At 36.6% G+C, this 26675-nt stretch overlaps 1 protein-coding gene across 1 annotated transcript in view; it reads right to left on the minus strand.

The window, feature by feature from the left end:
• Nucleotides 1-26675, minus strand: part of ANTXR2 (ANTXR cell adhesion molecule 2) — a 175532-nt gene that overhangs the window by 56017 nt on the left and 92840 nt on the right. The window contains exons 14-16 of the mRNA XM_004009939.6: nucleotides 25680-25772; nucleotides 19788-19955; nucleotides 19415-19495 (exon numbers count right to left, since the gene is read on the minus strand). Coding sequence (XP_004009988.1) covers nucleotides 19415-19495; nucleotides 19788-19955; nucleotides 25680-25772 — 342 coding nt within the window. The remainder of the gene's footprint in view (nucleotides 1-19414; nucleotides 19496-19787; nucleotides 19956-25679; nucleotides 25773-26675) is intronic.

Below are 26675 nucleotides of genomic sequence, written 5' to 3' on the forward strand. Positions count from 1 at the left end.
CATTTCAACCAAAAATGAGAAACATGTTTAAATGCATGTTTTCCAATGCATAAAAAAGAAAAATTCTAGCATTAATAATTTTTTAAATTCAAAGATATCCACCAGCAATCTTATAGACCATATAGTTTCATTAATGCCATCAACTATTCCATTGTTTTCCCTATTTCTTATTCCTAAAAAAAGATTTCAGAAACAAATCAGTAAATGTTTATAAAGCATTAGAAGAACTGTTTACTATAAATATAATAAACTAGGCTTTAAAACATAGTTTCGGGCTTCCCTGGTGGCTCAGTGGGAAAGAATCTACCTGTTAAGGCAGGAGACAGGGGATTGATCCCTCATCCGGGAAGATCCCACGTGCCATAGAGCAACTAGGCCCAGGAGCCACAACTACTGAGCCTGTGCTCTAGAGCCCAGGAGCCGCAACTAAGGAGCCCATATGCTGCAATTACTCAAGTCCACGCGCCCTAGAGCCTGCGCTCTACAAGAGTCACCGCCACGAGAAGCCCCTGCACCACGAGAGAGTAGCCCCGCTCTCCGCAACTAGAGAAAAGCCTGAGCAGCAAGGAAGACCCAGCAGCCAAAAATAAATAAATACAATGATTTTCTAAAAAAACATAGTTTATAAGGACATTGTTCTCATGCCTTCAGTTACATAAATTATCATTACTATTAATTTTAATATTAGTAGTTTATACGAGAGGGAGCACATAGAATGGTATCTGGGAAATAAGGGAAACAGTATTTCTCATAATTTGCTAAAAAGGTGTTTTTCTCAGCAAAATAACAACAACGGTTGTAATGATAATGTCAGCAAGCCTGTCATGAAAGTTTTTCTAGGTGCCTCATCAGAGACAGTTTTATGACAAGGAAACCCTGGCCTCACCATGTGAAGTGGAAGGTACATAAAAACCACTCATACCATTACACTGTAGCTATCAACCTACAAACATCAACCTTCAGTTCCTGCTACTTACACGCTAAGGCGCTAAGGATCTGCCTTAAAAGTAATGGTTGACAGCCTGTTTGCTTCAATTTTCACTAATGTACCTTAGAAGACACTTTAAAAACCATTTCAGTGGGCTCTTGTAGGATGATTTGGGGCACGCTATTTGCAGCTAGATCAAGGGATAAATTTGACAAGTGGAATCAGTTGCTCCATAGATCAAAATGAGAGCTCAAGCAACAGAAAATGATCGAGGAAATAAACAGTAGACTCAATAAATATTTAACTGAAGTCAAAAATGATGATGAAATATTCTGAAAACAAGATTCTAAGAGGGATTCTAAACAATAAATTATATGACTGTGCCAACAGCATCCTAAACTAAAAATATGGCCTTTCTTTAGTGAATATGAGTTTTGATATGAAGCACATTTGGAAAACATAACTTGGCATTGTGTCATAATCTCTGGATGGCACTTTTCTTTTTAGTTTGATTTTATAGATTAGAAATAACCATTGATTTATAAAAGTTTAATATTAAGATTAACCTGTAAATATATTTTCTACCATTAATTATATCTCACTTCTTTTTGAAAAGAAAATGTTTTATAATTATTCCTTATTCTTGGCCCCTCCAAAATACCTGCAAGTGTCCCCAAATAAATCCACACATAATTTTCTGACTCCAATATTTTTAAAATGTGACTAAAATACTTTACATATACATGCTAGGTATACTGTATCTAAATAGTCACTAGTGATTCCTATGTTATTTAAACAGTTGACTAGTAATTCCCATTTCTATATTGGACTTTGTAATTTAATTTCATCAGTTCAATGCATGGGTCTATAAATTGTAATCAAAACACTGAATGCCTGTCTATATAACTGGCCAATTAACTTTAAAACATAAAGTAGAATTTAAATGGCACACTAATTTTTCCTATAATCTAAAGTTCAAACAAAGTCAACACCCCTCACTCACTACTCCTCTGTGTGATGCTAACTCATCTGACCTTTCTGATCCTCAGTTTCCTTATTCATAAGCATGGGGATAAGGAAAGTGAGTTGCTTTGAGAATTATGGTGACACACACAAGGTCACTAGCACGTGCCTGGCACATAACTGCTTCTCTATAGATTATGCTGTTTTTCTATTACTGATGATGATATTAGAAATGATGGCCATGTACACTGACTTCCATAGAACTAGCTTAATTTTTTAGTTAAGTATATTCTTCAAGTTTTGACTTTCTATACCAGCCACCACAGTTTTGGATCCTGACACTGTCCCAACATCAGTGTAGTCAATCTAAGGCATATGTTACATTGGGGTCGTTCCTGATTTATCATTTCTAGTTGCAAATATGAAATTAAAAATTACTGTTTTCAAGTCTTTCTCAGTCAGTTCAGTAGCTCAGTTGTGTCCAACTCTTTGTGACCCCATGGACCGGAGCATGCGATGCCTCCTTGTCCATCACCAACTCCCAAAGCTTGCTCAAACTTATGTCTATCGAGTTGGTGATGCCATCCAACCATCTTATCCTCTGTCATCCCCTTCTCCTCCTACCTTCAATCTTTCCCAGCATCAGGGTCTTTACCAGTGGGTCAGTTCTTCACGTCAAGTGGACAAAGTATTGGAGCTTAAGCTTCAGCATCAGTCCTTCCAATGAATATTCAGGACTGATTTCCCTTAGGATGGACTGGTTTGATCTCCTTGCAGTCCAGGGGACTCTCAAGAGCCTTATTCAACACCACAGTTCAAAAGCATCAATTCCTCAGCATTCAGCCTTCTTTATGATCCAGCTCTCACATCCGTACATGACTACTGGTAAAATCATGTCTTGCTACATCCTAGCATTTCCCAGTAACATCCATGTTGTATTCATAATGAGATATTTCTGATATAGATTTGAAATATTAAAAGTCTAAGAAATTGGTGTTTCAGTAATATTAAGAATTTTCTATTTATAAATATCTAAAACTTTTATCTAACTAATCAAGAATAAGATAATTTTAATATTAGAATAAAACTGCAATCAAACCATTGTCCTCAGAGTTTTATGTTAAAAGTGTTCAAAGGCTAAAGATAAAAACAAATGTTATTTGTCTTCTAGTTAGCTGTAGGGGAAAAGACCACTTAATAAAAGGAGTGTATTTAGCAGATTTAAATCAAAGTGATTGATTTTCATTTAACATTTGTCCACTGTTGTTAGCCTAAGGTAGAAAATCAATTTCAGAATGACCCAACGGGAGAACAGTCCCATGTAGCTATATATATTTAATGACAAGAACACATTAGTACTTCAATGCTTATAATAGTATTAAATAAAAGAAACTTTTGTGTTTAAATTATTCTGTAGTTGCGACACGACAGAAAACTGCCACATATCAAAACGACAATGGAGATAAATCCAAGATCACATATTAATGTCTTCACTTTTGTTTTGAAAGAAGCAGCAAAAAATAGATGTCTTATAGAAAGGCAGAAAACTGGCATAAAATTTAAATATACTGCTCTTTTAAATCTGTATCCTCTTTACTTTCTTCCATGTGCAATTATTATCAATTTATTTAAACATTAATAGTAGTAAAATATCCATTATGGATCTGGAATCATAGCATTGTCATAGTTATTCAAGTGTATTTTAGAATATTGAGATATATATGCCACTTTTAATTCTTGTAGTAATCTGTAATATGGTTATTTGTATTAATTATTGATGATATCATGAAAAGTCTAATTACTAAAAATATATGAATTTAACAGCTTTGTAAACAATGAATCAAACATTCTACTGCCATAAATTTTTTCATTCCTCAAAGATTATCAAAGCCGACTGTCCGAGAGCCAGTGCATAAGCTCCTGGGGTTATACTAGTGAGCGTGACAGGACAAGCAACGTATTCGTGGGGAGCTGGCTTGTTCGGAATTAAATAAAAATCAAGATTTTGAGAATTCAAAGTTACCTTTGTGATCATTTATTTCTCTTAATACAAATGAGAACACTGAGGGCCAGAGAGATGAGGAAATTTGTGGCAGTTTTCAAGACAATGTCTTCTGACTCCTAATGCAGGGATCTTTCCAATATGCCACCAAGGGCTTTAGGAATTGCTGTAACTCTGCCCTCCTCTGGGAACTTATCTCTCCATCTCCCAGTCTGTTGCTCCAGCCAAGGAAACTACCTGTAATTTCTGGAATATAAAAGTTATTTCATCCCTTGTGCCTTTGAACATCCTCTTCCTTTGGAGCCCAGAATAGAGGTAGCAGTAGAAATTGCAGTGTAAGAAGGTGTTGAATTACATAACTTCTGAGGTCCTTTATGATGCAAAAGTTCCTTATTCCACATAGCTCATAATATTTTCTGGACAAATTACTGCCACTTCTAATATCAGCTTTTATTTATAGATGCATGCAAAGTTGACTTATATATATATGTAATAGGGTAATATGCATGCCAAAGAATGCTCAAACTACCACACAATTGCACTCATCTCACATGCTAGTAAAGTAATGCTCAAAATTCTCCAAGCCAGGCTCCAACAGTATGTGAACTGTGAACTTCCAGATGGTCAAGCTGGATTCAGAAAAGGCAGAGGAACCAGAGATCAAATTGCCAATATCCGATGGACTATCAAAAAAGCAAGAGAGTTCCAGAAAAACATCTACTTCTGCTTTATTGACTATGCCAAAGCCTTTGACGGGGTGGACCACAACAAACTGTGGAAAATTCTGAAAGACATGGGAATACCAGACCACCTGACCTGCCTTTTGAGAAACCTATATGCAGGTCAGAAAGCAACAGTTAGAACTGGACATGGAACAACAGACTGGTTCCAAATCAGGAAAGTACATCAAGGCTGTATACTGTCACCCTGCTTATTTAACTTATACACAGAGTACATCATGAGAAACACTGGGCTGGATGAAGCATAAGCTGGAATCAAGATTGCCGGCAGAAATGTCAATAACCTCAGATATGCAGATGACACCACCCTTATGGCAGAAAGCAAAGAAGAACGAAAGAGCCTCTTGATGAAGTGAAAAAGGAGAGTGAAAAAGTTGGCTTAAAACTCAACATTCAGAAAACGAAGATCATGGCATCTGGTCCCATCACTTCATGGCAAATAGACACGGAAAGAGTGGAAACAGTGTCAGACTTTCTCTTTTTGGGCTCCAAAATCACTGCAGATGGTGACTACAGCCATGAAATTAAAAGACGCTTGCTCCCTGGAAGAAAAGTTATGACCAACCTAGACAGCATAATACAAAGCAGAGACATTACTTTACCAACAAAGGTCCATCTAGTCAAAGCAATGTTTTTTCCAGTAATCATGTAAGGTTGTGAGAGTTGGACTATAAAAAAAGCTGGGTGCCAAAGAATTGATGCTTTTGAACTATGGTGTTAGCGAAGACTCTTGAGAGTCCCGTGGACTGCAAAGAGGTCCAACCAGCCCATCCTAAAGGAAATAAGTCCTGAACATTCATTGGAAGGACTGATGCTGAAGCTGAAGCACCAATACTTTGGCCACCTGATGTGAAGAACTGACTCATTGGAAATGACCCTGATGCTGGGAAAGACTGAAGGCAGGAGGAGAAGAGGACAACAGAGGATGAGATGGTTGGATGGCATCACTGACTCGATGGACATGAGTCTGAGTAAACTCCAAGAGTTGGTGATGAACAGGGAGGTCTGGCGTGCTGCAGTCCATGGGGTCGCAAAGAGTCAGACACGACTAAGCGACTTCACTTTTACTTTTCACTTTCATGCATTGAAGAAGGAAATGGCAACCCACTCCAGTGTTCTTGCCTGGAGAATCCCACGGACGGGGGAGCCTGGTAGGCTGCTGTCTATGGGGTCGCACAGAGTCGGACAAGACTGAAGCAACTTAGCAGCAGCAGTAGCAACCTTGGCAAATGCAGTAAATTTCTCTGAGTCTCATGTTCTTCATATATTAAATGGAAATGAAATGACACCTAATTCTAAGCACTAACAGCTGAACACACCTAACTGAACATACCTAAGACATTTGCTGGACTTCCCTGGTGGCTCAGAGGTTAAAGTGTCTACCTGGAATGCAGGAGACCAGGGTTCGATCCCTGGGTCGGGAAGATCCCCTGGAGAAGGAAATGGCAACCCACTCCAGTACTCTTGCCTGGAGAATCCCATGGAGGGAGGAGCCTGGTAGGCTACAGTCCATGGTGTTGCAAAGAGTCGGACCCAACTGAGCGAATGTACTTAGTCATTAAATCATGTCTGACTCTTTTGTAACCATCGGGACCATAACCCACTAGGCTCCTCTGTCCATGGGATTTCCCAGGCAAGAATACTGTATTGAGTGGCCATTTCCTTCTCCAGGGGATCTTCCTGACTCAGGGTTCAAACCTTTGTCTCCTGAATTGGCAGATTCTTTACCACTGAAGCACTGAGATACCAGGGAAGCACCTAAGACATAGTGCTCAGCGATTAGCTGAATTTGAGTCCTAAATCCTTCCCATCAAGAGAAAGTGTTCCCTCTTTCCTGAAATTATGAGTATCCTCAACAACCGTGATGCCCTGTTGTCACCCCCATCAGATGCATAAACACACTCCACAGGCATGCCTGCATGCACTCTATGTATTCATGTATGTCTGATCTGCTAGTCTGAGCTTTAATTATCTATCTAAATATTACTAAGAAGCAAGAAAGACCTCTAGACCTCTGACAAATTAGGAAAAATATATGAAAGCCATGAAATATCAGATTTTTAGCTAATTAACCTAAGTTGGTATTTTTAAAAAAATGCAATGTCTATGAGAAAAAAAAGTGTTATTTTGTCCAAAAACCACTTAGTCATTTGACAATCCATCAGGTCTCCTATATTATAACGTTCACATGATTCTTTCTGCAACTCATGATGAAAGACTACACATAAATATAAAAGCATTGATACTAGATTATCACACACACACAAAATTATCTCCACTCCTGTCCCAAATTTCATTTGGTCACATCACTAGCCAGCTCCAAAACTTTACTGGCTCTCCATTGCCTATAAATTAAATTAAAATCTAAACTCTTGATATCTTCAGATTTTTGCATTGTCTCTCCAATAATTAGTGTGCAAAATAGGTAGACAGATAAATACTATGTTTTATCTTATTTATATTTAAAGTTAATAATACAAGGAAGAAAACACTTCTGTAAAGAATAAACATTATATATCTCAAAACCTAATTTGGGATTTTAAATTCGTGGACAATATTCAAGTCACTGGCTATAACCAGCTACTGCACAGTTCAGAGTCATCAGAAGAAAGATATACATGTAAAAATTAACTCAGTGCATTATATACTTTTGTTATAGACCTTTTCATTTGTCCAAAACATGGAGAATTTGAAATATAATTCTGAAATCATAATTTGGAGGCTTTAAGCCATACCTGCTTTTTGGCAATTTTCCCTGGAAGTACTGCAAGCCTTATTCCATAACCTCCTTGGCCAAAATATTCACAATTAATACAGTTAGTTGCAATTTCACACTGAAAAGTATCATGGAATAATAATGGAGATTTAACGGCAAAGTAGGTTAAACCTGACAAACATGAGTAGAACAGCCAAGTGGGGAGAAAAAAAGAATTTTAAAGGAAAGGCTGCTTAGTCATTTCAAGGTTCGTTTGTTTAATTCTAATTGATTAGGGCTGCAATAGAGGAATATGGAACTATACAAATGTATAATTTGTAGTTTAATATTTAAATAAACACTAATTCTATTGCCTGCAAGTTTTTCAGAAGAATAATCTCTTTCTCATTCATTTCTTTTCCATTTGCTTCTTTTCCCACTTCTGCTCATGATCTTTCCTCTTTCTACTTCAGCCCATAATCTGACATTTCCTCTTCAGTGAAGTATTTTGTATTCTGGTAAACATGAAAGTAATATTATTCAGATTTACTGCTGTTGCTATACCTAGAAATTTTATTTGGATTTATTGTTACTTGTCTATAATTCCTAACTGCCCTACAGTAACTGTCAAAAGGTGAAGGCCTGAATATTAACCCAGGGAAATCTTTGAAAGATGTAAATGAAAATATTTATGTAAGATAAACACACACACACACACACACACACACACTTCTCTCCCTCCTAAACCTTTTATCTTATAAAAGAGCATCTGATGCCAAAGCATGAACAGTATATTAAGGACTTAACTTCAGTATTAATAACTCAGATTTAAAACTCTTGGCAATTAATTCAGATTAATGACAGAAGTCATCCCTTTCTCCCTAATGTAACACTTCCTCCCATCTCTTCAATTCCCCACTCCACTGACCCTTCCATGCTCATTTCAGGCTGTGAAAACCTCAGGTCCTGAAACTCTGATCCTGTTATGTGCTGCCTTTTTACCTGAGATTAACAAAGTAGACATTAGCAAATTTACAACCAACAGCTCAGACAGCTGCCCTACTTTAAGCAGTTAATGGAAAAGAATCTAATCTAGTTAAGAGCATAGGACTAGTTCATAAATCTGGATTCAGAGAATAGACAAAGCCATCATGCTTCTTCTGGAGAGTAGGGACTGAGTTCAGTTGTCAGCTTTCTGGTCATTTTGTTGAGAAGAGCCAGTGTTTCTATAAACTGGACTAATGAGACTCAGAGCTAGCATAAGCCGCGTGTATGCTTGCACAGAAGATGATAATGCAAGAGACTGACATCATAATGTATGATTTCACTGGGATAAACATACATCTTATAAGAATTCCAGTCATTGAAAGTTTCCTTGGATCAAATATGAAACAAAGAGTAAATCTGTTTGAAAAAAAAAAGAGAAGAATGCAACTACAAGCAAGAAAATAATAAACATATCCCAATAAACAGAATTAATAAAAATTATAAGCCTTCATCTATTCAGAATTCAACCTAAGGAGAAATAATTGTGTCATACTCTTATAACTCAGAAAATGTTCAACATTTAATTATGAATTAAAAATTAATCATTGTCCCTAGATGATAAACCTTAGCTCCAGAGAAATAGCATGTTATGTATCAGCATCCTCAGTCATACTATTATAAGAGACAATTCATATTTGTCAAATTTAAGAATTGGCCTGATGTCATAATTTTCTCAGTAGCTTAGTTTCAGGATGGAAACATGCAGGTAAAATTATAAGTCCTGCTTACAAAAAACTTTTTAAGTTCCACAAAATCAAAATATGTATCTCTCAAGAATCAGTAGAGTTTACTACATAAATTCATCAAGAATTCATCTTAATCAATTACAATAAAGCTAAAAGGGACATTAAATTACATAATTCTGTTCATTTAATCAGTACCTTGTATACATTATAGAGTAATATTGTGATTTTTCGGCATGAGACATCATACTCAGAATAAGTTAAGGTCTTGTCTCTGCTCAATGAATTGTGGGAACCATGAGGTCGGCTCAGCCTCAGCTTAGATGCAGCAGGGGAAGGGTAGCTAAAATAACGGAAATAAAGTTAATATATGAAAAACATACATAAGGAATATGCTAATCCAGTTAAACACAGAGAATGTGGTAATAATACAACATTATACACGTTTTCAAAGACAAGGAAGAGGAACTGAGGAAGGAGGCCAGAACTGTCTAAAACGGTATGTATCGTGACGAGAGCAAAGCAGTGAAAATCTACGTGGTCTCTGGAGAAGGCAGGAAGAGAAAACTTAAGATCAAGGGTTAAACTATAAGAATCAACCAATGTTAGGTGATAGGAGAAGGCAGAGAAATGAAACTGTTAGGCAAAGATAATTGGAGAGTAATCATTCTTTACTACTGACCTCTAATCCGTATACTATGTATATAGATGTGTTATTTGAATTTTTTATTGAAGTATGTCACAGATTTACTGTCAATCAAGATAGGATATAATATGATATGATATGATGTATGTGTGTGTGATTGCAAACCAAACTGTGCTTAATACTGGTCAGGATTATGAAAAAAAATATACAATATATATTATTTTCAATACACTAACCTGCTTTTGAAGAAGCATTATGGGAATCTAAAGTTGTTTAGAAAATTAGAACCACCTTTTCCCCCCATATTTTGTAAGTGAAAAGAGTTCTCTAGGGTGAGAAACACGAAGTATATCAGTGAACAAAATTATTTTGAAATGGGAAAGCATTTGTAAACTATTCCAATTTTATTAACTGAAAAAAAAAAGCACTAGGAGAAAAAATTTTCTTATAAGTCTTTGAAATAAAATGAGTTAATTTTAATCCAAAGTCAGATAAATAAAAATGGTAAACAAGTAAATGGCCATTGGCATTCTTAAACATAATTTTTGCAAAGTCTGAATAGTAAATCATTTTTATTTTTTACCTCAAAGTTTACAACAGTTTCAAATTCCTCATATATTAGAGGCTGTGATTTGATTCAGAGTGGAATTAGGGAAGAATATAAGATTATGTGAAGCAATTTTAAAGATGATTTACTTACATTATAAATGTATATTATAAAAATTATAGTGTTTTATTTAGAAGTAGAAAAAGAAATGAAAGTTATTTAGCCAAAAATGTCATTTATTTCTCCTTAAAAGTATACATTTATACAATGTATTAGTATAAATTCATTTTTAAAAGAAGGGGACAATGAAAGCTTCGTACTCAAGCCAATTTCCTTAACTGAGTTACAAAGGTTTCCTTGAACTGAACTTATAAATGGGGGGCCTGGTAGACATAAAGGCACCATCATTAAGCTCTCTGTTAAAGTAATAAACTGTCTATAAAACAATGCACTTTTTCCCCTCATTGGACTATATCCTTTGAGCTCTAAATTGAAAGCAATATTTAACATATGCAGAATAATATAAATTTCTGTAAATTATCAGAAATTGTAAGGTGACATTTAAATAAATATAATCTATTGTAATTAAAATTACATAAGGGCTAAAGAAAAAGTATTTAAACACAGAAAAAGAAAGGTTAAAAATCTACCTTTGCTGACATTTCTACTCCCACTTGGATGATTTAATTAATGTTCTCCAGGTGCTTAACAACAAAACTGTATATGAGCCTAAGAAAATAATGTACTTGGCCAGAGGGGGAGCAGAAGACAGTGGAGGAGGAAGACAGTGGAGGAGGAAGACCGTGAGATCGCCAGCCTCCCCACAAATACAATAATGCATTTGGCCATGGAACCAATGTTAACAAAGTTGAAATTTTTAAAGTATTCTTTTAGTGTGCCAAAGCTCACTAGTGATAAAAAAAATAAACCAGAGAGAGAGAGACTTATTTTTAAACTCAGTGCATTAATTCAAGAAGAGGATATTTATATTAATTTAATAATTTTTGTCTCATGATTTTCTAAAGGTTGCTGATCAATTCTAATCAAGAAATATCTCTACCTAAACTTACAAATTAATATATAACATACATATGAGGCCACTAAATACATTTTGGATCAGAGGGGTAAAAAGCCAATTAAATTCTAAGTTCTACTTATACTTTGGTTGAAAAAATAAACCTTTGGGGTAATTTAAATGATTAAAATTTGCATATTCTGTTTTTCACTTTGGGGAACCAAATTGAATTAACACTTTTGCCAGCTTATATGCATAATTAAGCAACAATTTTATTTAAGCTATGAAATGGTATCAAAAAAGCACTCTATTTTCTGAACGTGCTATTTTCCACTGAAACAGACATTAGTCGAAGACACATACACTGAAAAATATGTTCTGTGGGATTATATATACACATACATTTATATTAAACATTATACACACACATATATATACACACACACATAAATCAGTAGAAATTGTAACAATGGCGGGTTCATGACATGAGTTATTCTAGTAAAAATCTGTCTTTCAAATATGTGTAAACCAAAGTTAATCCTTTCTGCTAATTTAAGTGGGATACTTAAGGTATTTTAAGGATGCCCTGAAATGTAATGACAAGAGGTAATAAGAACTGGGGCTTTCCTGATGGTCCAGTGGTTAAGACTCCATGCTGCCAGTACATGGGGTAAGAGTTCAATCCCTAGTCAGGGAATTAAGATCCTCACGCATGCCATGGGGTACAGCCAAAAGATTAAATAAATAAATCCACCTACTAAGGCTGTTTTCTGAGGGGGGTGGGGTGGGGAACAGGAGAGAAAGATAGTAAGAATGGAAAGATACTGGTGGTAACAAAAAGCATAGAAACATCTACTGGTACTCTTTTCAAGTGCTGTTGCATTGTACTTGACATAAAGGACCGTATAAAATTTCAGATCTTATAGAAACAAAAGGTAGGCAATCACTTAAGTCACAAAGTATTTATGTGGAATCTAAAAACAAAGTTTAAGAATGCAGTTATTAGCAGCATAGTTCCAAGCACTGAAGACATCTTACACATTAAATCGTCAGAGTGAAAGCTTCAATCTGCTCAGAAACATCCACAAGTGGTTTACGTCTTACAAATATGATGCGGAATTTAAAGGCATCCTGGTATGAAATCGCTGCCTTCCAGGTGCCTCTTCAATCTGAAGATGAAGTGGTTTGATAGCACAGAGTGCTGCTTTGTAAGCATGAGCGTTTATAGTGATCCTTGGGATGGTAAGAATCCTTGAAAAAGCCACCACTGAAGAGGCGAGGCCGTTAAGTTTGGAGCGCGAGAATTCAGAAACAGGACTGACAAAGGACTGAACCTAAATCTAGGTCTGGAGATGGAGGCCAGAGGTCCAGCCCGAATCACCTGCCCCTGAGGTTCTCAGGCTTCTCTGATGCCTTCTAAATAAACCAGGGCTACCTATGTTCTCAGACTGGGTTTTGGTGGGAGAGTTTGTCTGTAGATTTTTTTAAAAATCAGAGGACTAGCACTGAGTTCTGTTATAATTAACTTTTTTTTTTAAGCAGCTACCATCAATCATTTTTAAAAATGAAAATATCTGCACAGTTAATGGAAGTCCTCTCCATGTAATAAACTTAGCTTAACTGGAAACTCGATATGCACCTATATTGCTTATTTCACCACCAACTGATGAAAACTTTGCCAAGTGCTAGCATTTCTCCTCAGGTCATTGCACCCTGGCTGCCCTCACTCCAAAGGCCACTTTGGATCAGCTCCTTTCCTTTATCTTCGTGGCAGCCCAACTAGTTCCTCAGGTGAGGCTGCCTAAATATTATTAACCGTAACAGTTCATATTACCACAGAATCCTTATTACCTTACCATACCCCGGAGCTTTACTTGTCAGACTAATAATTTTACGAATCTGTTGTGCCAATACTGTGTGCGCACAATTATAAGTTTTTGCAATATTCTCAGCGAATTATACAAATCCTTAAGATTTTTTTTCCGGCTGAATCTAGGGAGTAGAGAAGGAAACTTCCTTAAAAGGGGGAAAAAAAAAAAACCCGCTTCCATTAACATGTTATTCTTACTTTTTGATTTTTAATACCCAACTATCGCTACGCAGCCTTTATAAATGAGAAGAAAATTAAAGTCAGTGCAAATTTTCTCAATTTCGTCTTACTAAAATTTAAACACATCTGGTAAGAAAACCTAATTCTCTTTCATCTCCGTGTAATAAAAAGCCCTAAGTTTAAAAAACAAAGACATAGTGGGCATACTTCACGGGTGTTACTACCACCAGCATTCTTCTCTGGCCGTATTTCAATTTCTTTCTGCTTACTGGTGAAGGAGGGACTGCGGTCTGAAGGTTAACATAACCTCGATGACAAACAAGAAGCTCCTTGGAGACTGACTGGGTTTGTGGAACAGCTCCCTAACCAGGGCCGCGCTTTCTTCTTTGCTTTGCTGCTTCTCTAACTCTCTTTTCAAATAGAAAAAGAAAAAAAGAGAGAGAGAGAGAACGCCTGCTAATGCATCATTTATAAATTACCTTGTTATGGCAAAAACAAAACACCGCTTTGAAAACCAAACAAACGCCTGCTGCAGACCCCAGCCCGTTTGATGGAGGCCCTTCAAAAGAGTCCCCGGCTTCACGGAGGCTGTTTATGTGGAGACTTCGATCGGTACCTGCTGTCCCCCGTCACTCCCTGGAAACTTGGCGGCAGATGTTGCCGCGTTAAGTTGTCTCTGAAGTGGCTTTCCGTCCTCGTCTCCCCACCGCCACGGAGTCAAACTGCATTAGATCTCTTTATTCGCGCCTAAGGCAAGTTCGGGAGCGCAGCTGTGTCCACCCCCTGCTCCTACCTTTGGTGTTTCAGGCCTCCAGGCAGCGAGAGGGAGACCAAAACGGTCCTGCCGCTCTCAACTACCTCCGCTGACAATCCGGCCGCTCGCTGCGGGCCGGGGGAGGCCGCTGCCGCCGCGGCGAACAGATGTCGGCGACAACCTGCGAGCTCACACCTGGACGCGCCGCCCGCACCTCGCGCCCGCGCGCTGAAACATTCATGACTCCGAGGACCGGCGGCCGCCATCAAAGCCCGGCCCCCGGGCCGCCCGCAGCCCCGCAGCCCCGCCGTCCCGCCGCCTGGCGGGGGCTGGCGGCGCCCACAGGTAGCCGGAGCGCGGGGGCCGAGCAAGAGGTGACTGGCGTCGCTTTGATACTTGATGCCTGAACTTCAGTTACTGGATCAAGGACTTCAGTTCGGCCGCGAATGCTGCCACTGAGCCCGCTGCGGCCTCGGAGCCATGAAAGGAGAGCCATTTGGCTGGAAATTCAGCGTGACGGGCCTTGCCGGGGAAATGTGCGTTGATTCCGGGTTTGGTTCTATGGACGCTGATGTGTTTATGAAGCTAGACTCTCAAGAGGCAGAATCTGCAGTAAACAATTTATAAATCCATGACAGGATGGGTTTTCGAGGTGGAAAACCACACTGTTGACTAAGGGGAGGCGGTGTTATTTTGGAACCATCAGCCACAATCTGAAAACAATGATGCTTTATTGTCTCCCAAGCAGTTTTGTTGTGTCTTTCCACCCCCTCCAAAGAAAGAGCGTGACTATTACTTTCTTTAAAATTGAGAAATGAGAAAGTGTTCCCATTTGTTTCTTGACAATATGCAGCAAAACTGCATCCATGCCCAACGAAATGAAAATGTTTGCAAAAGTCCTCCTAATCTCTGCAATATACAAATTGCTTTAAACACACACAAACACACACACAGACACACAGCTTATACCATTATGCACATATTTCACAAGAAGCATAGTCAAAAGTAAACACACTCAAGCCTTTACAAGCACAGGAAAATCACAAAATTATTTGTGAAATTTATTCACCAGTTTGTTTGTTGATAAGATTAAGTTTTTCTTAAAAAGAACTGGCCTTGAACAGCTAATAACATATATTCCAATGAACTATTTGATATGCAGAGACAAATCTTTTTAGTGGGAATCAATATTGATACATATATATACCTATATATACTATATATATAGTACACATATAGAAATCTTTCATGAGTTGTCTGAGCAGTCAGAGATCTGTATTTTAACTTAGTTTTATCAAGGACTGATTGGTTTCAGAGGAGTCAAGTTGAAGATAGAATTTTATCCTTCCTTATGCTGGCGGAGCCTAGTCATAGGTAAATCTAGCTATCTAAATGTGTCAAAAAAAACACAAAAACCCTCCAAGACTAATTTTCTCATTCAGTGATTATGCCCCAGCTTGCCTCGGAAATCCAAAACAAAGAATAGGCAGAAAACTAGAGGACTCTGCTACTTGGACATCTTCGTCTTCTAAATTTAAATTTTCCTCTACTCCAGGTAATCCTATGAGATAAACCATATCTATATAAACTAAGTTGATAAAAACCTTAGAGTTCAGATAGTTTAATTTTTGAGAGCTTACCTAACTAGCCACAATAAATAGAAGGTTACAGTGAGCCATGGTCTTCTTCTCCTGCATAGATAATTATGAAAGCAAAGCATCCCATCTTACTATCATACATAAAAATTAGCTGTGCCAAATATGTTCTGTATCATTTATTCTCCTCCTATCTCGGTCCTCAGTGTCTTACTAGGTAAATTAAGTTTCTCAAATGAAAGCTATTCTAAAGCAAAAGAAAAGTACTAGAATTTTAAAAATATTATATGGTCTTTTTTAAAAAATAAAATTTGGAGGATGCTGGCATATCAGCACAGATTACGCCATGTACCATGCAGACAATTTTATTTAGAGAAATAATTAAATATTACTTTATGGATAATAATACTTGATGTATTCCAGTCATTGTCAAATTTTTAAAATAAAGCCCACCAAACATTTACTAAGATTAAGTGTCCTATGTTTGATGCAGATTCTTTGGGGCACAAGTACCAAAGTCCCATGAGTTGGCCTTATCAATAACAGTATTTACTGTGCTCATGAGGAAAAGAACAGAGCAATTAAAAGACTTCAGAAGAAGAAGCCAGAAAAAATATAAGCATAGAGTATAAGAAAAGCTCAAGCTAGTATAAGAAATTAGCATATGGAGGATGGGAAGTTAATACTGGAATTAACTCTATCAAATAAAGAGGACCTGGTAGATGATACAAAGGTGACAGAAACTCAGATATTCTTAATAATCTTTGTGAAACATGAAAAATGGGAAAATGAGAAATAAAAAGCAGGGAGGGCAAAGATTTCCCAGGCTGTCTAAAGGGAAAAAGTTATATGCTGTGAACTATAGGTCTGACATCAAACCCTAGTCTAAAAAAGATAGTAAATATTATAAAAGATCATAGCAAGAATTAGAAGTAAGAAAAAAATCATGTCACAGTTACTTGATTTCCAGGACCAAATAATTTTGCATCATTGATTCGGTCAAATGGGTGAATACTCCTCCGTCCATGGGATTTTCCAGGCAAGGGTACTGGAGTGGGGTGCCATTGCCTTCTCCGACATAAATATACATTATACCTTAAATACAGAAAACTAATAAAATTTATTAAATATCCTTGTGAAGTGAAGTGAAGAACTGAAGTCACTCAGTCGTGTCCGACTCTTTGCAACCCCGTGGACTATAGACTATCAGGCTCCTCTGTCTATGGGATTCTCCAGGCAAGAGTACTGGAGTGGGTTGCCATTTCCTTCTCCAGGGGATCTTCCCGACCCAGGGATCGAACCCGGGTCTCTTGCATTACAGGCAGATGCTTTACCCTCTGAGTCACCAGGGAAGCCCAAATATCCTTGTGAATAAGATGGTAAACTGAGTTAATACTATTGTGGGCTTCCACCTTTACCATATTGATTTCAGTTAACAGTGTGGAGTGTCAATCTGTGTGGAAGGTCTCATGGAGTACCCCACTGAGGTCTGAATTTGAACTAAGTAACAAAACTTTGTAGTTGACAAAATTTTGGAAGCAGCAAGGCCATCAAGAATAGGTATTATGAATAAAGATTAAATCAGACTGTGTCAGACACACACTGAATCATAATATATATCTGATGGAAAAGCAAATCAATTAACTGAACCAACAATTGATATTTACTAAGTTTAAAGTCCTGCATTTAAACAAAAACAAATTTAAAAATCATAAATCACATATATAGGTGAAGAGTGAAAAAAGTGGTAAACAAAAAACCGGGAAACAATAAAAGTTTACTATATTTTGTCTATATTTTTTAAATACAAAATCTTTTAAAATTGAAAGTTTTGTGTTAATTGTGTCACTAAAATACATTTGGAAGAAAAAACTGACCTGAACTAACTGGAGAATATTTATGGTCTATTATTATCCACCTGTACTAATCAATATTTCTGTAACAGAATGTCTCAACACTGAGCTCAGGAGATGATGCTTTCCAAGTATATAAACATATATACGGACTGTATCAGATTCCTAAAATCTGAAAAATTCTGAGTTTTGAAACAATTTAACCTCAAGAGTTAGGATAAAGGTTCTAGGATTATATCAGACAGAAGAATGAGCAAATTTTCAAAAAAAGAAAGGAATTTTTGGTCAAAATAATGAAAGCTTTATTCTGCAATCATGGAAAAATAAATGATGCTTTAACTTGCTGGGGCAACGTGTAAACTATTCTAGCACTGTAATCTAAGAAGAATGTTAGATTTACTTGGTATCCAACAAAGTGTTTGGTACATTTTAGACATTAGATAGATATTTATTTGAATTAATGAAAGAATGATTATAATGCATCATTCAGAAGCACAAATATATCAATTTATCCAAACTCAAAGATTTATTCTATTCCAAATTCATCATTCTGGCTTGAATCCCCAACCCCCAGACTATCTTTTATTCCACACATCACTGTTCTTGGCTACCTGAGAGATTTTGCTCATGATGCTTCATCTGTGGAAATACTCAATCCACCTAGCTCCACCTGATGAAATCTTATGCAAAAGCTGCTGCTAAGTCGCTTCAGTCGTGTCCGATTCTGTGTGACCCCATAGATGGCAGCCCACTAGGCTCCCCTGTCCCTGGGATTCTCCAGGAAAGAACACTGGAGTGGGTTGCCATTTCCTTCTCCAATGCATGAAAGTGAAAAGTGAAAGTGAAGTCGCTCAGTCGTGTCCGACTGTTCGCGACCCCATGGACTGCAGCCCACCAGGCTCCTCCATCCATGGGATTTTCCAGGCAAGAGTACTGGAGTGGGGTGCCATTGCCTTCTCCGATGCAAAAGCTAGCAGGCCTCTATTTTTTATGAAACATTCCCAGATTCCTCCAGGAAGAGTTAATGTCTCTTCCTCAATGTACTCAAGAGTACTTGGTGCTTATCTATATATGGCTTAGATCATGTTCTGGAATAAATTTTATTTTTGTGTGTATCCCAAAGTTTCGATTTCTTAAGGGCAAAGGCTATCATCTGTACCCCCCAATATTACCAGATGCTTTACTTATGCATATTTATAATCTATAAATTATTAAAATTAGTCAAAATTAGTATAAATGAGAAAAGGCCATAAAACTAAATTTTAATCATGAGAGTTAAAGGAATATAGAAGGTTACTGATAAGAGTGTTGGAACCACTCTCTTGTCTTTGCTAATACATCTTCAGTGTTACCACTATACCCAACACTTAAAATGTTGAAAATTAATGTCTAAGTTGGGGGACAGAAAACTAAGATGATGAATGAAAACAATTTTAAAACCTATAAAGCGAAAGTCTGGCATATTGAAGAAGAGAGTTGCTATACGTCGTTTGAGAAGCAGAACTCTAGATTATGTATTAATTTGAACAGAGGCACAAACGTCATTAAATACAAGAACTTTGTATTAACCACAGTGGTTTGGTAATGAAAAAGCCTGCTTCACAAACCACCTAATTCTCTCTACCTATGGTCACAGCAAAGGGTAAATGATCTGTTAGGAATATTCCAGGAATATTTTGTCAAATTGGTTTTCTAAATGGTTGAACTCAGATGTTTTTAAAATTATCTCCATCTCATAGAAGTAAAATCTTAGATTTAGATGTTTTGATAGTTTAAACACCACGCTAGAATCATATAATATTAAATATAGCTTGGTACTGAAAATATTAATCTCATCAATTATTTCATCCTTAAAAGAATAATCTAGCTTTTTCCCAACACATCCCAGGTACAAACCTCATCTCCTTCCTGAGGTCGCATCAAGGAAACTCGGTCATACTGCCTCCGCAACAAAGCCCAGAGCGCGTCCAGCCGACCCTAAAGGGAAACACGATCTATAAATCTCTGGGAAATGTACTCAACCTCTGCTTGCTAGATAAATGAGCTAAAATGAAGAAGATAAAGCCTTTTCCTCTACTGTCATTTCTTTCATAAATTAAATGAATAAATAACAAAAACGGAGTTTCTTGTTGCTGAGGAATGACTCAGTTAGTCGTTAGAAGGTAAATTGGATGCCTGCTGTTGATATACCTTGGTCTTCCTTCAGAGAGACTAAAAGGATTACACTTTAGGAAGCTGCAGTTAAATCCCACAAAGTCTGAACAGTCACCTTAATTGGCGTGTACCACTTCGTCTGAGGAGGCTGGTGTGTGGGTTTAGATCGCGGTGGTCTCGGTCTGACGGGTTCCTCTGGTTCTTCAGGAAGGGTTACCACAGCATTTTTGGCTTTCTCTAGCCTTGCGCCTTCTTCTGTAGATCCTTTATCACCCCAACGAACCTTTAAAACAAAGGGAAATATTGCTCTCAGACAAACAGTGGCCTAGGAGAACAGACTCTTGCTCAGCTGGTTCTTGGCTCATCACCTCAAAGTCAAAAGATGAGTAAGTAACCTAACTCCAAATTTCTCTTCTGAGATTTAAGATTTTTGACCACTCCTTACGTATTTTGTATCAAGATCCTAGAAACAAAGACCCTTTATAAAAATTTGGCATCGATTAAATTTGATACAACCATTTCTCCATTGTTTCAAATAAGGAGTTAATTTTTATTTTACAAGGGAAATGTATAATTCTATTCTCTAGGTATGTTCTCCTTCTAGCTAAACACACACACCTCTATACTGATGACAATGGTTGAAATAGATGGTAATGATGATGATAATTAGCATTTACTGAATAATTATCATGTGCCAAGCTGCATTTAATCCATACAAAAAATGCTATGAAGTAGATACTGTGTTTTTTGCTTCCCATGGAGGAAACAAAGATACAGAGAGGTTAAGTGATGAGCCCAAAGCCACACAGTAAGTAGCAAGACAGGGATTTGAACATGTTAGTCTGAAGTGGACAAGATGTTTCAACTAGGTTAGAATTTTACAAATATATTTTATAAAAGGAGCTAACTTTTCCTTCCAAAGTTTCCATCAAGTTTGACTAAGGACAAAAGTATGATTAAACTTTCGCCTTTGGAAGTAAAAATAATAATGTATGTTTTATCTTCAGTTTGTAAAGCAGCTCTCAGTCTTCAGTTTCTCTGCTCATATGGATATGGTTATTTGACATACACATTTTTCATTAAGGAAGACAAATCTGAAAAGACTCTGAAGAGAAGAATTCAGAGACATCAGAGATTTCTACAAATTTGGGGGAATTCGTTTCTCTGAAAACCCTGGACACTGAAAAAAAAACTGCAAGGTCAAGTGATGTTTTATTTTTCAATGAAAATTGGCTAAATCTGAGCCAAATTTTTTTCAAGTGTGGGCATGTGAAGAGGATGTGGCCCCCGGAGGAAGGTTTTGTTCATCCAAGAGCAGCAGAGAAGTCTAAAAAGCAAGGATGTTACCAAAGAAGATGAAGATAAGTGAAGCTCTAACAGGAAGGCCTGTCCTGGGCACACAGTGACTCACCAGTGTTAAGTAATTTCTACAAAGAAAAAATGATTAATAAGCTTTCTAAAAGCATTTTAATGACCTGAATTAGTGGACAGGAATACAGATGATTACTGTTCATAGAAAGATCTATTCACAGCTTTTTGATAAGGCTTACTTAGATGTTTTTACCTTTTTTTAACTACAATTTTAGAATAGGTTTTCAATCTCAAGTGGACCCTGTTGAGTCATTAAAATGTATCTGTATCTTTCAGTGTGATCAGTGGTACTAGAATGTTCTTTATGAGGTTGTTAAAATTGTTTTAAACACCATTAAACCTTTAGAGCTGGATAGTTGGCTTTCTTTCCAGAGAAATGACCTTCTCTTTCAAGTCAGTGTCTTCGCCTAGATTAATTAAAACTTTAAAAATCTTTAGATATATTTAAATTGAACTAAAAAATTCTAAAACCAGGACCCATCTCCTGCAGTTGTAAAGTCTCAATTCCAAGGGGAAAAAAAAAAAAGAAAAATAAGATACATAGTCAAATAGTATCATAACATAGAGAAGTAATTCGGAGTAGAAGTAGGTAAAATTTAGGACCATTCAGAAGTTATAGATTTTTAACTTAGATTTTAACTAGTGTAGCATTCATAGTTGATATCACAGAGGTAATAGTAATTGTATCTTTCCTCTAAATAACATTGGCACCATTCTCAGATAAAGAACATGAAGACAGTTGAACTTGAGTTCTCACCCAACATGGCATTTCTAAGGACCCAACTATTAAACAACTAAATATATGATACTAGGTTAGTGGAAAAGTCCATTTTACAACATCTTATGGAAAAAACTGAGTGAACTTTTTGGCCAACACAATATATAATTGTTGTTGCTGTTGTTTAGTCACTAAATTGCGTCCAATTCTTTTGCAACCCATGGATTGTAGCCTGCCAAGCTCCTCTGTCCATGGGATTTTCCAGGCAAGAATACTGGAGTGGGTTGCTGTTTCCTTCTCCAGGGAATCTTCCCAAGCCAGAGGTTGAATCCATGTCTCTTTCACTGGCAGGCAGATTCTTTACCTTTGAGCCACCAGGGAAGCCCCAGTTATAGTTGCTGAGGTCTAAAATAAATGCATTACATAAATCCATTATTCTTAGTTCATCATAGCTGTTTCATCATTATCACCATCACCACAAACAATAGCACAATCAATTCTCACTCAACTTCAAATTCTAAAGCTAGGAAACACTATATAGAGTTTTCCTTAAACTCTTAAAAACAATTAAATATATATACATGCTTATGTGTATAAATTTTAATATTTTAGTTTGACCACATTGAGATAGCCAAAAAGGATAAAAGAATAACAAGAATAGATTGCTAAAGGCAGCCTTAACAGAATTGATATATCTGACTTTTGACTATTTTTTTAAAAAGTGCAAGTCTGATAGCTAAATGTTTCCAATTCTATCTGGCTTTCATGATAAACAATGAAATTCCATAATTTCTGAGCATATTCAGAGGTTGTATCATAAAGGAGCAATTTCAGAACTGAGAAAAGAAACAAAAACAGTTTCCTGCTGAACTGCCAGAAACACATGTGAAGTCATCAAGTACTGTGGGATCAGTTGTGCTAACAGCTGTTATTAACATCAGTTCAGCTCCAGCTTTCTGCAAATAGCCATTACCATAGTGTTTAAATATTTAATGTAAAGGAGAAGGAAGAAAGACTTTCTACTAAAATTCCTATACTGGCTTAAAACAACATTTAGTTACAAAGACTTATTTTTTAATTCAGATGTACCATGATTTCTATAATTCCATTTACTTTCCCTTTAAGGTTTTTTGTTTTTTTTTTTTAAGGAAAATACTTTCCAGATTTGAATAGGCATGATTTTAAAACAAGGTATGTTTTCTATTTTTCCTCTCCAAGTTTAAATAAACTCATGCTTGAAAAAGTCTAATGGTGCTTAATTCTCAGTATATTTTTATTGTGTATTTTTACATATTGTGTTTCCCCTTTGTGATGCCCATATTTACTTGCTCATTTTTTTCATCATTCCCATCCTTATTTCCATCTCACTGATGGAGTAGTCCATAAAATGTAGCCAAAATTATCCATGGTTAGGGAACTTCCTTGGTGGTCCATTGGTAAAGACTTTGCCTTCCAATGCAGGGGGAGCAGATTTGATCCCTGGTCCTGGAAGTTAAGATCCCACATGCCTCGCAGCCAAAAAAACCAAAATGTAAAATAGAAACAAACAATATTGTTTCGAAAAACCAAAATGTAAAACAAATTGAACAAATTTAATAGAAACTTTAAAAATGGTCCACATTATAGAAAAAACTTAAATGATCTATGACTAAAATGGACTCTGGTTTATTAACAGTAAGTGAGTCCTTCTCATAAATTTTCTTCAGCTAAAAAGAAAGGGCAGTGTAATTTCATATTAATTAAGTCAAAACTAAAACACAAATAAATAAATTTCAATTTAACTAAATTTTAAATAAAAGAGTCAATAACTTAAAACTTGAAATGTGAGTTACTCAAGGATGTTCATGGCCCCATGGCTTTCCTGACCATATTCCAGTAATATGCCTTTTAACTTGGAACCCATTCAGGAGCTTGTGCATGTGCTTTTCTTTTCTGTAGAAAGAGACTTCTAATCTCTGGAATACTAGAATATTGGAATAACAAAAATCTGCCACAGCTCCTTGTGTTTTCAATAAGAATAAATATACCAGGTGGCTCAGATGGTAAAGATTTTTTGGGGCTCCAAAATCACTGCAGATGGTGACTGCAGCCATGAAATTAAAAGATGCTTACTCCTTGGAAGAAAAGTTATGACCAACCTAGATAGTATATTCAAAAGCAGAGACATTACTTTGCCAATAAAGGTCCATCTAGTCAAGGTATGGTTTATCCAGTAGTCATGTATGGATATGAGAGTTGGACTGTGAAAAAGGCTGAGCGCCGAAGAATTGATGCTTTTGAACTGTGGTGTTGGAGAAGACTCTTGAGAGTCCCTTGCACTGCAAGGAGATCCAAGCAGTCCATTCTGAAGGAGATCAACCCTGGGATTTCTTTGGAAGGAATGACGCTGAAGCTGAAGCTCCAGTACTTTGGCCACCTCATGCGAAGAGTTGACTCATTGGAAAAGACTCTGATGCTGGGAGGGATTGGGAGGCAGGAGGAGAAGGGGACGACCGAGGATGAGATGGCTGGATGACATCACTGACTCGATGGACGCGAGTCTGAGTAAACTCCGGGAGTTGGTGATGGACAGGGAGGCCTGGCGTGCTGCGATTCATGGGGTTGCAAAGAGTCGGACACAACTGAGCGACTGAACTGAACTGAACTGAACTCAGATGGTAAAGGACCACCTGCAATGCAGGAGACCTGGATTTCATCACTGGGTTGAAAAGATCCCCTGGAGAAGGGAGTGGCTACCGACTTCAGTACTCTTGCCTGGAGAATCCCATAGACAGAGTTGCCCGGTGGGCTACAGTCCATAGGGCGGCAAAGAGCTGGACACGACTGAGCAACTGAGCACGTATGCAATGTATTTGAACCCCACTGTCATGCGGCATTCTACATGTGTGGATTTCAAAATGGAATTCGGCTTGATATTCTGATATAAATTAGTACATGCTCACTGACAAATAGGTCATGAACAAGCAGGGAAATACACAACACAAATTGAAAATCACTCCATTCAAAGACAACTACTAACACATTGCGCTAATTCCTGTCTAACCGGTTTCCCCCTGCACACATCTTCTTATATACATGCTTTGCCAGGATCTGTGTTTAATAATAAAGTCATGATATAAATGAGAAAATCCCTCCAATTGCTCCCTTGGGTGAGAGGCTGGCTTATCTCTGCCACTGTTAAGAGGTCAGTGCCGACAGGGCTTGCTTATTATTAATTATTCCATCACATTGAAAAATATGTCTGTGGTGAGAAGAAGACCTCATTTGATATTTAAGATATAATATTTAAGTTCTATTTTAATCCATACTTTTTGCCAGTCTAAAAATTTAATACACTCTATAAATGATATTTATTATTAATTATGATTATACATAAGTGGCAACTAAAACCTATTTTTATTTTTTAATATAAATGTATTTCTTTTAATTGGAGGATAATTACTTTACAATATAAAAGCTATTTTTTAAAAGCCTTAAAGGTACTTCCTCTACATTTGTGATAGGGTCATATTCACTCTACTGAATATTTTAACATTTTTTCCTCCCCAAACAGAACTTAACTATGAATCTTTTCAAAGACAAGCATTGTTGCGACTTTAAGTAGTTGGCTTCTTCAAAGCTGATGTTCTCTGTAGTCATTTTTTCCAAAACAGTGAGGAAAATCCCTAATTTTGTTTTGCCCTTTAGAATTCAGGCGTCTTATCAATGCAATCCATTGGCTAATGAAGTCAGTTCTTGCACAGTTTTGAAATGGCTAGAATTATTCTGTGGAAAAAACTGCCCCCCAAAATACTACATGTTAAGAAAAATTGGATGGTATTGGGAAACTGAGCTGTGAAAAGTAGTTTCCATGGCTTAATAGTTCTAAAAATATATATTCCAAATTAGCAGCTTCTATTTTTTTTAAGATATACCAACCTCCATTCTTTTAATTCCTCCAACACCTCGACCACCATAATAGGAAGCATCCACAGTTGGCCATTTCTTGGTAGGCAGAGGTTCTTCTTCCTCCTATGCAGATACAAGTTTTTTAAAATGTGTTTAATTAATTTCTTAAAATGCTACTTAGTCAGAACTGGCTCACATTTAGATATTTTTCTGAATAATACCACTGATATGGAAGAAATACAGTAAAAATTACACATAGCACATGTGTATACAGTTCTGATTACATGTATAAATTTCAAGTGAAGTTCTACAGAATATAAGGGCTCCTTTCATTCTACAATTCATGGAATCTACCTTATTTTACTAGGCTACCAGAAGTTGCTCCTTAACTATGAACTTCGTTTGTTTTTTCCAGACTTATTCATCATTTCATATGTAAAAAGATAAAACATTAAAATTAGGACCACATTTTAATAATCATTTAAAGTCTCAACATATGTGTAAATTTGAACCCTGCAAAATTGGTACTAAAAAGGTAGTTGAGAAGCTTTGAAAATGCACAATGTCACATTTGTTCTTGCTAACACAATATTACTAGTATATGCTATGTACTAATATAATATTTAATATATACTATATTAATAGTATGGTAATACAACATATAGCAATAATATAAAAGTAATAATAATTTTGAAGAAAGTAATAATATCTTTAAACTGCAAGCTTGGATCTTCCAACTTTTTGTAAATAAAGTAACAGCAAATTATTCATATATTGGTATAAAAAGTAAATTAAATCTCTATGTACTATTGCTCCTGATGGCCAGTCTATGTTTATCAATGAATGAAGGTCCCATCTTCTAACATGTAAAAGAAACCACAAGGTTTAAAAAATAACAAGTGACTTTCATAAACTCAAAAGTCAATATATCAGAGTTATCTAACAACAGCGTAACTGATCATATCTGGGCATAATATCTAAACACACACACACACAAGAAAAATACCCACATCACTTATTAAGCAC

Source organism: Ovis aries, chromosome 6 (assembly GCF_016772045.2).
Source record: "Ovis aries strain OAR_USU_Benz2616 breed Rambouillet chromosome 6, ARS-UI_Ramb_v3.0, whole genome shotgun sequence".
NCBI classification, from domain to species: Eukaryota; Metazoa; Chordata; class Mammalia; order Artiodactyla; family Bovidae; genus Ovis; species Ovis aries.